Source organism: Rhinopithecus roxellana, chromosome 13 (genome assembly GCF_007565055.1).
Source record: "Rhinopithecus roxellana isolate Shanxi Qingling chromosome 13, ASM756505v1, whole genome shotgun sequence".
In the NCBI taxonomy this organism is placed as follows: Eukaryota; Metazoa; Chordata; class Mammalia; order Primates; family Cercopithecidae; genus Rhinopithecus; species Rhinopithecus roxellana.
In genome coordinates, this window is record NC_044561.1 from 100,577,512 (window position 1) to 100,592,573 (window position 15,062).

General features: G+C 48.5%; 1 protein-coding gene across 9 annotated transcripts in view; it reads right to left on the bottom strand.

The window, feature by feature from the left end:
• Positions 1 to 15,062, bottom strand: part of PTPRA (protein tyrosine phosphatase receptor type A) — a 161,611-nt gene that overhangs the window by 4,629 nt on the left and 141,920 nt on the right. For 6 of the 9 annotated variants that reach the window (XM_030915910.1, XM_030915906.1, XM_030915907.1 and 3 more), the window contains 8 exons: positions 14,737 to 14,834; positions 13,124 to 13,243; positions 12,322 to 12,488; positions 11,704 to 11,839; positions 9,907 to 10,056; positions 7,739 to 7,832; positions 7,317 to 7,393; positions 6,630 to 6,806 (listed from right to left, as the gene is read on the bottom strand). In XM_030915910.1, coding sequence (XP_030771770.1) covers positions 6,630 to 6,806; positions 7,317 to 7,393; positions 7,739 to 7,832; positions 9,907 to 10,056; positions 11,704 to 11,839; positions 12,322 to 12,488; positions 13,124 to 13,243; positions 14,737 to 14,834 — 1,019 coding nt within the window. The remainder of the gene's footprint in view (positions 1 to 6,629; positions 6,807 to 7,316; positions 7,394 to 7,738; positions 7,833 to 9,906; positions 10,057 to 11,703; positions 11,840 to 12,321; positions 12,489 to 13,123; positions 13,244 to 14,736; positions 14,835 to 15,062) is intronic. The other 3 variants (XM_030915912.1, XM_030915911.1, XM_030915909.1) reach the window with 1 other exon arrangement.

Here is a 15,062-nt window from a genome sequence, read left to right on the forward strand (position 1 = left end):
AGGCTGGAGTGCAGTGGCATGATCTTGGCTTACTGCAACCTCCGCCTCCCAGTTTCAAGTGATTCTCCCACCCCAGACTCCCCAGTAGCTGGGACTACGGGTGTGCGCCACCATGCCTAGCTAATTTTTGTATTTTTAGTAGAGACAGGGTTTCGCCATGTTGGCCAGGCTGGTCTCAAACTCTTGACCTCAGGTGATCCACCTGCCTCAGCCTCCCAAAGTGGGAGGATTACAGGTGTGAGCCACCATATCTGACCAAAAGTCTCTAAATTTTGTATACATGGGTAGATTTTCTCTCACGATCTCTGGAAGACCAAAGAGGAATTTTTTTTTTTTTTTTTTTGAGACAGAGTTTCGCTCTTGTTGCCCAAGCTGGAGTGCAATGGCGCGATCTTGGCTCAGTGCAACCTCCGCCTCCCAGGTTCAAGCGATTCTCCTGCCTCAGCCTCCCAAGTAGCTGGGATGAGAGGCATGCGCCACCATGCCCGCTAATTTTGTATTTTTAGTAGAGATGGGGTTTCTCCATGTTGGTCAGGCTGGTCTTGAACTTCTGACTTCACGTGATCCACCCGCCTTGGCCTCCCAAAATGCTGGGATTACAGGCATGAGCTGCCGCACCTGGCCTCAAAGAGGATTTTTAAGACAAGGAGTGACAATGATTTATATTTTCAAAAGGACCAGCAGCTGCCATCTGAAGAACTAAAGGTGGGTTAGAATGAGAGCAGGAGGACCAGTTGCCAGGCCACTGCAGACGAGGCTGTGCATATGAGTCATCCCCAGAGTCCCAAGGGCAAGCAGTGAGAGACGAGGGCTTGTTCGGATGACAGCAGTTACACTGGAGAAAAGTGGGGAGGCTCTGCCTGTATCAGGACTCAGTGGTAGACTGGATGTGAGGGGTGAGGAGAGGGGAGTAAGGAAGGTAACTCTCGGATTTTAGACATGAGCAACTGGGCAGAAGGTGGCTATTTATTTAGAAGGCTAAGAGTGGGGTGGACTAGTGTCGGGGGAAGGAGGAAATCAGGAGCCCACATTGGGAAGGGGGACAGGTGACTGGGCTGGAGACGTAGATTCAGGATCCCTGGCATATGGGTTGTACTTAAAGCCACAGGACTGGCTGAGATCCTGAAGGGCTAGTGCCTGAATCTAGTACACTCCAATGTTTTAGAGGAGGAGGTCACAAAGAAATAACAAAGGAACTGCCAGGTTAGTGAGTGGGGTGATGCTGTGGAAGTAAGTGTTCTGATGAGGAGAAGGGAGGCACTGACTCTATCAAATGCTGCTGTAAGGACAAAAAAAAAAAAAAAAAAAAATCAGAAAAGAGAAATGACCTGTGGATTTGGCAAGAGGTCAGTCACTGGTGATCTTGACTAAAGCAGTCCCAGGGGGGCCAAGCCTGAAAGGAACAGAGCGAAGAAAGAACTTGGGGGGAGAAAGCCAACTCTTTTTTTTTTTTGGAGATGGAGTCTCACTCTGTCACCAGGCTGGAGTGCAGTAGCGCGATCTTGGCTCACTGCAACCTCCAACTCCCTGGTTAAAGTGATTCTCCTGCCTCAGCCTCCCGAGTAGCTAGGATCACAGGCATGCACCACCACGCCCAGCTAATTTTTGTATTTTTAGTAGAGATGGGGTTTTGCCATGTTGGCCAGCATGGTGTCGATCTTTTGACCTTGTGATCCGCTCACCTTGGCCTCCCAAAGTGCTGGGATTATAGGCTTGAGCCACTGCGCCCGGCCAAAAGCCAACTCTTTAAAGGAGTTTTGCTGGGAAGGGGTGCAGAAAAACAGGATAGTAGCTGGAAGGGAAAGTGGGATCAGCAGATTTTTTTGTTTTTAATAGACAGGAAATGTAACACGTATAGGCTGATGAAAGTAGTGGTTAGAGAGGGGAACTGCTGATGGAGGTGGGAGAGAAGATGGTTATAGCAGCAACATCCCTGAGCAGGCAGGAGAGAATGGGGCCAAAGGCACAGTGGACAGCTGGACTGAGAGATGCAGAAACCCTTTTCCACTGTAACAAGAGAGAAGAGAGTTGGTACAGATTTGAAGAGGCTGGTTGTTTGGGGTTGGGAGGATGGCAGTGTTCTTGTCTGATTTCTTGGAGAAGAATGAGGCCAGGTCACAAGCTAAGGTGTGAGTATGATGGGACAGGCAAGAGCAGATGCTGGAGGTTTCAGGAAGAAAAGGAAGAGCAATAGCATTGCTAGGTGGCACCAATTACCCCTATGAGATTTGTGGCCATGAGTTCAATGTGAGAGCATTTGGCACTGTTTTGTGTTTTTGCCCAGTGATGTTTGCTATATCAGATAGAGGCATATATCTGGGTTTTACCAGAGAGCTTGCCATGAAAGTAAGAAAGCACGAGGGATGCTGGGCGCGGTGGCTCACGCCTGTAATCCCAGCACTTTGGGAGGCCGAGGCGGGCAGATCATGAGGTCAGGAGGTCGACACGATACTAGCTAACATGGTGAAACCTCGTCTTTACTAAAAATACAAATAATTAGCCGGGCGTGGTGGCGGGCGCCTGTAGTCCCAGCTACTTGGGCGGCTGAGGCAGGAGAATGGCATGAACCTGGGAGGCGGAGCTTGCAGTGAGCAGAGATCACGCCACTGCACTCCAGCCTGAGCAACAGAGCGAGACTGTCTCAAAAAAAAAAAAAAAAAAAAAAAAAAAGCATGAGGGAATAAGGAAAGGTAATAATGATAATGACATACCACAAAAACTCAAATCAGAAAACTCAGACGCTCAAAAACAAAACTCAAAACACAAAAACAGAGTAAGAAGGAAGGTGAGGACATGTTCAGCGTGGCTGATGTTGGGAAAGTGGAGGCATTAATGGCTCTAAGGACTTGATGAAGACAAAAATGACTGGAGTAAAAGAGAATACTGAGGTGGGAGGAAGGAGGCAGTAACCAGGGCGGATGCCTTGTTGAGATTCTAAAGGTGGTGCAGATACAGGGCAGATCATAACTTGACCACAGGATGAGGTGGCTGAGGAAGCTGAGAAATAGACTAAGGATAGATGGATCATCCACATGGTGACTGATGCCTCCAAAACCAGAGTCAGGAACAGGGGCTCAAAAGGAGCAGTAAGCCTGGTGTTAAAGTCATCAGTGGGTAAGGGACAGAAGATAGGGAATGGGTGTTCAAGACCAGTAGAAGAAAAGCTGGGGACTGGAGTTACATCTCAGATTTGTGTATTCAGGTTACGGCCTCTAGATAAAAGCATCTTAAAGAAGTGAAACGGAAGCTTTTCTGTCTTTTCTCCTACTTTGTCTTTCCACCAGACAGCATGAAGTCTCTTATGCGATCTAAGGCTGACACTGGTGATGGGGACACACAGCTTTGTGGAGACTAATGCTATCATGTTTCACTATGCTTTAGAGAAGCAGGATGAGGCCTAGGGTTGGGCTAACCTAGCATGGGAGTTCCTGGCACTGCTCTGTCTGCCCAGGCTGATGGTCCAAGCTGCAGCTGCTGAGGGAACCTAAGGCTTACCAGGCATCCTGGTGAACCCTTTTGGTTAAAACAGAGCAGAAGGTGGCCAGGGGCAATGGCTCATGCCTGTAATCCTAGCACTCTAGGAGGCTACGGCGGGCGGATCACTTGGGGTCAGGAGTTTGATTACAGCATGGCCAACATGATGAAACCCTGTCTCTACTAAAAATATGAAAATTAGCTGGGCATGGTAGTGCATGCCTGTAATCCCAGCTACTCGGGAGGCTGAGGTGGGAGAATCGCTTGAATCCTGGAGGTGGAGGTTGCAGTGAGCTGAGACTGTGCCACTGCACTCCAGTCTGGCGGACAGAGTGAGATTCCATCTCAAAAAAAAAAAAAAAAAAAAAAGCAGAAGGAGATAATTTAAAATTTTTAATTCCTTTGGGATTTTAATTTATATAGGTATAGAATTTACATTTTGGGATCAGATTTTTTTTCTCTGGAAACTTAATACTGTAAGTGAGGATGGTAGTGTCACTGTATAAATGTAGGCACCTTTCATTGCATCATTTAGGCTTACTGCGTTAATGATCTCTGGAACCTGCACTTGACAACATGAATGGAACAGAAAGTGAACTTGGGGTCCAGTGAGGCCTTGTAAAGAACATCACTAATATCCTGTTCTGATCCACTCAGAAGCTTCTGAGGGCAAGCACCATTGTCTGCTTCACTGGCCCTAGGAAGATAGAGCCTAAGGTACAGTGGAAGGTAGAGGGAGAGGCCTCACTCAGTGGGTAGGAGAATTTGTGTGTGCATGACTCTTCTCCCCACTGCCACACACATGAAATGCTTCCTGGCCCCCTGCCCTTTATTCTTACTAGGTCCTTTTCAAGGATGGAAGAGCCTGCATCTGATGGGACAAAGGTGGAGATGTTCACTGGGCCACATTTTATCACAGGGCAGTGGGCTGAGATGGTCCTTGTGTTCGCGGTTCCAGCTGTTTGGCCTGCTCTTTGGTCCTGCCCATCACAGATCTGGAGGGCAGGGGTGCAGGAGGAACCACATATAGGGCCCCGGTCTGATCTGCAGGTTCCAACACGGTTGATCAGAGAGGGCTGGGAATAGGCACCTAGCTCCTGAGAACACGGTGGCTCATTTCCTAAATGGCCTTTGTTACTCAGGTGTGTGCTTCCTTGGGTGCAAAGCCAAGCACCTTAACCAAACCTCCCACCTCATCAGTATTGTTATTAATGATGATGAAGACGCTGGGCGCGGTGGCTCACGCCTATAGTACCAGCACTTTGGGAGGCCGAGTCAGGCAGATCACCTGAAGTCAGGAGTTTGAGACCAGCCTGGCCAACATGGTGAAACCCCATGCCTACAAAAATACAAAAATTAGCTGGGCATGAATGGTGGGTATCTTTGATCCCAGCTACTAGGGAGGCTGTGGCAGGAGAATTGCTAGAACCTGGGAGGCAGAGGCTGCAATAAGCCCATATTGTGCCATTGCACTCCAGCCTGGGTGACACAGTGAGACTCCGTCTCAAAAAAAAAAAGATGATAGAGACCTACAAAGTATGTCTGTTGATTAGGTACATCATACAAGTCTAAGAAGAATAGCTAATGAGTTAAATGGCTGATTAAAATTCAAAAAAATGCCGGGCACTATGGCTCAAACCTGTAATCCTAGCACTTTGGGTCAATAGGTGGGTGGATCAATTGAGCCCAGGAGTTCAAGAGCAGCCTGGGCAACATGGTGAAACCCTGTCTCTACAAAAAAACACAAAAACTAGCTGGCCGTGGGGGCACGTGCCTTTAGTCCTAGCTACTTGGAGGGCTACGTGGGAGGATCACTTGAACCTGGGAGGCTGAGGCTGCAGTGAGTCGAGATCGTGCCACTGCACTCCAGCCTGGGTGACAAAGTGAGACCCTGTCTCAAAAACAAACAAACAAACAAACAAACAAACAAACAACCCTGATGTAATGAAACATCAGGGTGAGCAAATATTGTAAAGCCTTGTACCAAAGTTAACGTTAAGTACAGATGGGGAACAAGTAGTGACTTGGGACAACTAATGTAAAACATACTTTGTATTTTAAATGTTTGACTATAAATTCAATGAGTCATGAGTGGGTGCCATATTTAATTCCTCCTCACTTCACCCTCTCTGGGATAGCACCCTCTCACTACCCGAGTCCAGGCCACCAGCATTACTGCAACAGCTTCCGCATTTCTAAAGCGTCCTCCTCACTGCTGCCAGAGGGATTTTTTAAAAATCACAAACTGGATGTTGTCAAGGGCTCTTCAACTCCTTTGTGAAGATCAAACTCTTCACTGTGGCTTAAAGGAATTTTCTCACCAGGACTTGCTAGCTTCTCTCCAGGCCCATTCTCTGGATTCTGATCCCTGCTAAGTGACACTCCAGACATAATGAATCACTCATTTGCTGCAATGTGCAACTTCAACAGAAATAATTTTTAAAAGAATAAGCATTATCAAAACACAGACTGGGTTCCCCTGTAATGTGGGGGGTGAGGGAGATATCCCTGGATTGAATGTGCTTAGTAGAGGCTGTATGATTCTGACTCAGGAACAATATTAGGAGGTTTCCTATACTGAGAGGAAGTTGACCTAGGGGACTGCTAGGGTCCCTTTTTAGTATGAGTTTCCATACAACTCTGCTTTTTAATTGACCTGAGGGCTTTTTTCTTTAAAAGATTTCCTTATTATTGAATATTAGACTGTAAGTTCCTTGTTTGCACAATTTCTTAAATTCTACTGCTTTATTTTATGTAGTCAGCAATGAGGAAATCCCTTCTTAGGGACACTCATACTGGGTCTACCTCAGAACCTTGATCTAGCTGCCCTGCCTGGGGCACTGGGAAGGAGAGGATGCCCTGCCTGGGGCACTGTGCAAAGGCTAGGCTAGGGGGACTGTATTCAGGAGAAAGTGAAAGGGTGTGAGCTGTCTGGGAATAACATGGAGGCTCAGATCACACTGCTTTTCTAGTCTTGGGAGAAGCTAATGACTACTTAGACACCAACTGGCTGGGCAAGCCTGGAAATGCATATGTATTTATATACCTTTTAAGTATGTACTTATACTATGCAAATGTACTCTTTGGACCGTATAAGTCAAAGACAAGGTCCAAACACCTTCTTGCCTTCCCAACCTCCCCATTTACACACACACCTTTTCATGCTGTCTCTCACCGCCCAGGACCTTGAAGCTCACCTGGCCTCTCTCCTCCAGTTCTGTTAGCATCACGATAGAGCAGGATTTCCACTCCCAGATCATTCGCCAGAAGTCCTCAATTGTGTGGAGAAGAGGGCCCTGGCTGGCGATATAGGAGTCCTTCTGCCGGTAGCCCTGCACAGGCCAGGTTAATTGCAAGGGTGAGATGGTTTAATCAGAGAGGGACTAGTGGAGAAGACAGGCCACTAGGAAGGGATGGGGACTGCTTGGAGGCAAACTCAGCCCATAAAGAGCTCCCCTGTGGCCAAGGACTAAATCCTATCTGACAAGCTGGTTGCTTTCTGTAAGAGACAGGGAAGTGGAAACAGGGATTAGAGCTAGGATGAAGAGGACAGGAATGGGAAAGATCAGAGGGCAGCCAGGTTCCTCTTGGCTGTGGTCTGCACTGTGAACTTTTTCTTCCAGGTATTATACTGCTGCATGCCATCTGTTTTTCCCCACCTTCTGCTCTACGGAGCTGGACAGACCTAATGTACAGGGTGAGTGGGTGGGTGAGTATCAATTCACTATTTGTTGACTGATTCAAACATGATCCTCCCCAGCAGGTATGGGAGGGAGGCACTGCAAATCCTGGCTGAATCTCCATGGGGTGTTGGGGGCTTAGGGGTCACACCCACCACTTACATCAATAAAGGATGCGTTCACATAGTCTGTATTCTCTTCGCCCCGCTTAACTGGAATGATCACTCTGTTGAATTCATCTGTAAGAAGGACAGTGGCTCATAGCTAGCCAATATCATTTGTCTTCTCCCTCTCCTTGCATTGCTCCCACCTCAGGCCCTGGGCAGACAGAATCCCAGCTGGGCAAGGACATGTCTGTTCCTAGCTCATTAGGGAGAAAGCCTTTGGCTTTTACATTCTTTTATTTCCAGAAGCCACTAAGGTGCAACAAGAGGCAACGCCATGTTGTTAACTGGATGCAACAAGAGGCAACACCATGGTTTTTGTCTACAAGCCAATCATTAACTAGTACCTGAGAAGTGGAAGGGGTGGAGGGAATTGAGGGATGGGGCAATAAGGCTCTGGAGTGGAGGGAGGGCTCTTACATGGAATGATCTGTAAAACACGGTTCTTCTTCATGTTGGCTGGAAGGTTTCCAGTCCGCATCTTGTCATTCTGGATTTTGATTGATGTTAACTTCTGAATTGGGAAGGGGAGGGGAAACATTACTAATCCCAGTAACTGAACTTGACAAGATTATACCTGTCACTTGGTCTGCACCTTCAAGCCACTCTGGCTCCATACTGCTCTTCTCACCAGGGCCCTGACCTCTGTTCCCATATGTTCTTGTTGGAACCCTGAAGCCAAGAGCCTGTTTGGGAAATGCTACCTTCCAGGCTCCTGTGGACTCTCTTGATCCTGGCCTGCAATTTTGTGATCCTGGAGCAAGGGATCCCATCATCGTAGGAGGCAGTGTGTCCACTCTGCAGTTCCACCCCCAGAGGCTGCCTTAGGCTCTTCAAAAAAACTTATTCAGAATCGCATCCTCCCTTCCCCTGATTCTGAGGCTCCTTCTTGACATTTGCTATTCAAAGTGTAGCCCATACACCAGCAGCGTTGGCTCCATCTTATTAGAAATGCAGAATCTCAAGCTGGGCATGGTGGCTCATGCCTGTCATCCCAGCACTTTGGGAGGCCAAGGTGGGCGATCAACTGAGGTTAGGAGTTTGAGACTCGCATAATAACCAACATGGTGAAACCCTGTCTCTACTAAAAATTAGCCAGGGGTAGTGGCACGTGCCTGTAGACCCAGCTACTCATGAGGCTGAGACAGAAGAATCCCTTGAACCCGGAGGCAGAGGTTGCAGTGAGCTGAGATCGCTCCATTGCACACCCCAGCCCCAGCCCAGGTGACAAGAGTGAAACTCCATCTCAAAAAAAAAAAAAAAAAAAAAAAGAAGAGAAAGAAATGCAGAATCTCAAGCTCTAACTCATACCTGCTGAATCAGAACCTACATCTCTTTTTTTTTTTTTTTTGAGACAGAGTCTTGCTCTGTCACCCAGGCTGGAATGCAGTGGTGCAATCAGCTTACTGCAATCTCTGCCTCCTGAGTTCAAGTGATTCTCCTGCCTCAGCCTTCCAAGTAGCTGGGATTACAGGCATGTGCCACCATGCCCGGCTAATTTTTGTACTTTTAGAAGTGATGGGGTTTCACCATGTTAGCCAGGCTGGTCTTGAACTCCTGACCTCAGGTGATCTGCCTGACTCGGCCTCCCAAAGTGCTGGGATTACAGGCATGAGCCACCACGCCTGGCAGAAGAACCCACATCTTGACAGGATCCCAAGGAAATCTGTGCACGTGCTATATTTGAGAAGAACTTCTCTAAGGAAAGTGGTCCTCCCCACCCCAACCCAGAATCTCCTGCTTCTGAGAGAGCACTCTTTTTTTTGAGATGGAGTCTCGCTCTGTTGCCCAGGCTGGAGTGCAATGGCACAATTTTGGCTCACTGCAACCTCTGCCTTCCAGGTTCAAGCCATTATCTCGCCTCAGCCTCCCGAGTAGCTGGGACTATAGGCATGTGCCATCATGCCCGGCTCCTTTTTGTATTTTTAGTAGAGATGGGGTTTCACCATATTGGTCATGGTGGTCTCGAACTCCTGACCTCGTGATCCATCTGTCTTAGCCTCCCAAAGTGCTGGGATTACAGGGGTGAGCCACTGTGCCTGGCCTGGGAGAGCACTTTTACTGATGACAGTGTGACATATGCCTTAGGTGTGTTGGGAACCATTGTCTAGTGGCATATAGGAGCTATCAGTGATCTAAGGTCCAGAGGCCAAATGTGGTCTGCTGCTTGCAAATAAAGTTTTATAAAACAGCTACACTCATTATGTTTACCTATTGGTTATGGCTGCCTTTGTGTTACAAAGACAGCACTAAGTAGCTGGACAGAAACCACGTGGCCTGCAAAGCCAAAATATTTATTATCTGGCCCTTACAGAAAAAACTGCTCTTGCTGTATATCATAATCACCTCGGAGGGTTGGGGGCCTTAAAATACTGTTGCCTGCTTCTCCCTACTCAAACACAAATGAAGTGATTCCAACGTGCAGGATGAGCTGAGAATTACTAGATTATGAGGAAAGGACCACCTCCTTAACCACTGGCATGCCTCACAAGGGGATTCACTGTTGGCAAATGCACAGTCAGGCATCCCATGTTCCACAGATTACAAGGATCTTTCAATCTGAAGGAGGTTATCCAGCTCCAATTCACCTTAAATTCCTCCTCTAATCCATTGTTGCTGGTTCCTGGGATTTTGTTGTAAATTTTCTGCAGGTGGGTTTCTAGAGAGGTCACTTCCAGTTCTGTATCTCCATAGAGATAATGCTCCAGAAGGGCTTGGTATATGAAGACATACTGCATCTGAAACACGAATGACACACAAGTTCTTGCTTACATACAACATAGTTCTCATGCCAGATCACCCGCTCCCACCCCCACTTCACTCCAGTCCATTTCTCCTTTGATCCTAGCAGGAATAAAATGACTTCCTCTTATTATCCCAATTTAGTGAAGTGGGACTTGAAATGCAGGAGTCCCTGTGGGTCTGCTTAACTTGGGAAGAAGGGTCCAGGTCTACCTTGGGGGTGGTGGACCCCTGGAGAGAAGGACAAACTCAATTCCTCCTCATTCTGAGAGTGCAGATTTAATAGTCTGAAGGGGCTGTCAGAAACTGGAGACACCCAAAGTCTCCGATAGTCTGGTCCCTGCCTCCCTCCTGGTGCTATGTCCCAACTGCAGAGCCAGTCTCACTGCTACTCCCAGATGTGGCTGAGCTTCATCATGTCTCTGGGCACTGGCTCTTTCAGCTGTCTGTTCCCTAATCCTTTAAGTCCAGTAACCTGTCATCTGCCTTCCTGACTCTCCCAGGCATGAAACCACAACCTCCTCTGTGCTCAGTTTCTTTGAATACATAATTTATAAGAGCCCTTCATCACTTCAAGGGGCCCAGCCCCATCCACACCTGTGGGTGTTTCTTGTCAGGTGGGACAAGAGATTGAGAAAAGAAATAAGACACAGAGACAAAGTCTAGAGAAAGAACAGTGGGCCAGGGGACCCCCGCTGGCACTGGTCTCTGAGTTCCCTCAGTATTTAGTGATCACTACCTCTACCATCTCAGTGAAGGGGATGTGGCAGGACTATAGGGTAATGGTGGGCAGAGGGTCAGCAGAAAAACATGTGAGCAAAGGACTCTGTGTCATAAGTTTAAGGAAAGGTGTTGTGCCTCAATGTGCACGTAGGCCAGATTTATGTCTGACTTTACACAAACATCTCAGTGCAGTAAAGAGCAGTATTGCCGCCAGCATGTCTCACTTCCAGCCATAAGGCGGTTTTCTCCTATCCCAGTAAATAGAACGTATGATCGGGTTTTACACCAAGACATTCCATTCCCAGGGAGGAGCAGGAGACAGATGCCTTCCTCTTATCTCAACTGCAAAGAGGCCTTCCTCTTTCACTAATCCTCCTCAGCACAGACCCTTTATGGGTGTCGGGCTGGGGGACGTTCAGGTCTTTCCCTTCCCATGGGGCCATATCTCAGGCTGTCTCAGTGGGAAGAAACCTTGGACAATACCCAGGCTTTCTTGGGCAGAGGTCCCTGCAGCCTTCCATAGTGCATCAAGACTGGGTACTCGAGACTGGAGAATGGCGATGACTTTTACCAAGCATACTGCCTGCAAACACATTTTTAACAAAGCACATCCTGCACCGCCCTAAATCCATTAAACCTTGAGTCAATATAGCATGTGTTTCTGTAAGCACAGGGTTGGGGCTAGGGTTACAGATTAACAGCATTTCAAGGCAGAATTTTTCTTAGTACAGAATAAAATGGAGTATCTTATGTCTTCCTTTTTCTACACAGACACAGTAACAGTCTGATCTTTCTTTCCCCCACAATCACACTGTATTGTAATCATTTATAATAACCTGTGAGTCTGAGTGAATCCTCAATGTGGGCAGATGTTTTAGTCCTGGAACCCCCCACCCTCACCTGACCCACAGATCACTCACATCCGTTTGCACCATCTGGCAGCGCTGTGCCCGGATCCGGCTCACAAAGCCATACACGTCCACCTTCCGTTCTGTATGCATCATGTCCAGCATGGCATCAATGACGACAAAGGTACCTGTACGCCCTACACCTGCACTGTAGCCAGAAAGTAGGGGGTTATAGGGATGGCTGCTCTGCCTTGTGGGAGCAGATAAGGGAGGGGCAACACAGGTGGGGGCTCTTCCTTCAGGGTCTAAATCCTAATTCTGAATGGGCTAGAGCTGGGACTCTCCAGGAGCCAACAACTCCAGTATGACCTCCAGCTATTAGGACGAAGCATTTTGATACGTAGAAGGGTCCGAAGGCTGCAAATATACATGGCCAGCACTTGACCTAGCCTTTTGGCTTCATAGCAGGGTCTCCCAACTCCTAATCTTGGAGGACTGCCCTACCCTCCTTCCTCAAGTCATATTCTCCACCCTGCACTAGAACTTGGAGTCTCTGGCTGTTGCGCTGGTGCCCCAGCAGGTCATCTACTCCGTGTCAGCCTCCTTAGCCAGGGCCCTTGTGCTATTCCCCTGCTCTGGCCATGGGGGCAAAATGTAGGGGTGGGGGGACAAGGGTCAGGCCACACTGACCTGCAGTGGACCACGATGGCCCCTGCATACTGAGGGTTACAGGCCTTCACCTTCTTGAGGAACTTGAGCATGCCGATCGGGGTAAAAGGCACCCCAAAGTCTGGCCAGCTGGTAAAGTGGAACTGAGTGATGAGGCGCTGTGGCTTTCTGTTGGTCATGTCGCCCACCTGTGAAGTGAGGAGATCCTGTGTGTTGGCTCTGATACCCAAGGGTGGGCAGTACCAGGGGAGGGAAGGTGACAGCTGTGGTTGTCAGTGACAATGGAAAAGTGAGTGTACCCAGGGGAGTTAGTTAACCACGGACACAAGATCCCACAACTAGTCAGTGGCAGGGTCAGAACTAAAATGCAGTGCTCCCAGCTAACCCCTCTTTTCGTAGTACCACACTGCCCCTTGGCTGAAGGTGACCTTTGCTCAGGTCTCCAGGGTCGCCTGGAGGGCCGGGGCAGGCCCATCACATCCTTGACATCAGGAGTCTTTGGAGTAGGAAAGGAGGAGAAAGATGAGTCAAGCACCTAGGAGACTGCACTGCCTCCTCGTACTCCCTTTGCAGTGCTTGGTCATATTTAAATGATCAGACTTCATCTCAACAGGTAATTTTTCATCAGTCGTGAAAATACTGCTCCTTTAGCTTTGACAGAGAGGTTCCCCTGAGCCCAGATCTCTGGTTTCAGAATTCACATACTGCATACTCAGCAACTCCTGACCACCCTGAGTAAGGGGGGATGACCCAGCCTGTTCCCTCTGTCTTAGTGGTCAGCAGATCCAACATAAGAACTGAGAAAGGACAGAGGAGACAGTACCTGCTGGATGCAGAACTTCCGTACTGTGTAGTCTACCAGGACAGTCACATCCTCTACAGACACCCGAATATTCCCATAGGTCCAGCAGCCTTGGTCTGGCCAGTACTGGGCGCACTTGCACTGGGAAGAAAAAGACATGCATTCCCTGACCTTAGAACTCCTGCCCATGGCAGATGTAAAGGGCCTGGAAGGAAGAGCCCACAAAGCCCAGATTAAAGTCCCCCAGAGGGCCCTTTGACCTCTTCTCTACCTCAGTCAGCTGCAAACCTACTTATTCAGATATGCCCTTTTCTCAAGTTCCTTAGCCGCCATCTATTGAGCACAGTTTCCTAATTTACACACAGCCCTAGTGCCATACTTCTCAATGTTTCCCACCCACACTCCCTTGGTTCAGGGCGAATCTGAAGCCATTTTACCTACAAAATCTGCACTTCCACAACATTTCAGGTCATGTTCCAGGAGAAAGTCTGTTTGAACCCCTCGAACCAGCAGCCTGCTATGAGGGAGCCACAAGGGTGGACTGATGCAGACTGCAAACCTGCCATGAGAGGCCTAGAGCGTTTACTGTTGCCTGGACTTTGGATAGCTTCCAAGAGCCAGAGGTTTGGTTGGAAGAAACTAACCTAAAGCCCAGCCCTAGCAATGTCTTCCCACGCTACTGTGGAGCTGTTGATCATAACACCCGATACCCTAAGATCAAGGTGACTCAAGGGCCATCCTTGAGAAAGACTGTAACGAATAGGTATTCCTCTCTGGGGCTCGACGCCAGGACCCAGGATTGGCTCTGGTTGTGGCCCAGTGACAGAGCTGGTTAGGCCAGGCATGCACTTGGTAGCCACAAAAGGAAAAGGACCAGTTAGGAGGCTGCTTCCAGGATCAGGCCAAGGCCTCAAATTCCCTTTGGCTTGCAGGGTCTCAGTTAATAAAGCTTCCTCTGCTGATCCAGGATAAACCAAGGGCCTCAGCAGGTGGGGCAGAAAACCAGGGAAATAAGGGACTAGAGAAGCCAGGGGAAAAAAGCCCCTCTGTGGGCCGGGCACGGCGGCTCACGCCTATAATCTCAGCACTTTGGGAGGCTGAGATGAGTGGATCATGAGGTCAGGAGATCGAGACCATCCTGCCTAACACGGTGAAACCTCATCTCTACTAAAAAAATACAAAAACTAGTTGGGCGTGGTGGCGGAGGCCTGTAGTCCCAGGTACTTGGGAGGCTGAGGCAGGAGAACGGCGTGAACCCGGGAGGTGGAGCTTGCAGTGAGCCGAGATGGCACCACCGCCCTTCAGCCTAGGCAACAGAGCGAGACTCCGTCTCAAAAAAAAAAAAAAGCCCCTCTGTGGCTTTTCCTTAGCTGATGGCCCAAGTCAGTCTCTTTCAGGCTGTTTTGGAATTAGGGTGACTTGTTTGACTACCAAATACAGGGAATGTGCTCTAGGCACACACCTGAGGTTCATCTGAGGCTTCTAGGCCACAGCAAAGTCTGGTAGACTTCAGCCTGTGTCTTTCTGGATGAACCACTGGTACAGCACCCACAAAGGGTAGACAGCCACGCTTAAACTCAGAGCTTATATGCAGAGTGATCCCTCCACTGTTCACACCCAATTTCTCCACTTACCTCCTTTCTCTCCTTCAGGTTGGTAACCATAACGATGGTGGCTGTGTTTTGTTCCCAGATCATCCTCCAGAAATCATTCACCGTTTCTTCTTTTGGTCCTAAAGTAGCCAAGAGCAAAAATGAAGAGAACATACACCAAGAAGAAAGATGCTGGGAGGCTGGGAACATCCATTCCTGACTTTTGGAAGCTTGTGCCCAAATGTCTCCAGCTAAATATCCAACTCATGTATCCATCCACCCCATTACTAATTATTTTCCATGTTTCTACCATGTATGTGCCAGACATTTCACTAGGATGGGGTTAGGGGGAAGGCTGTCTAAATATA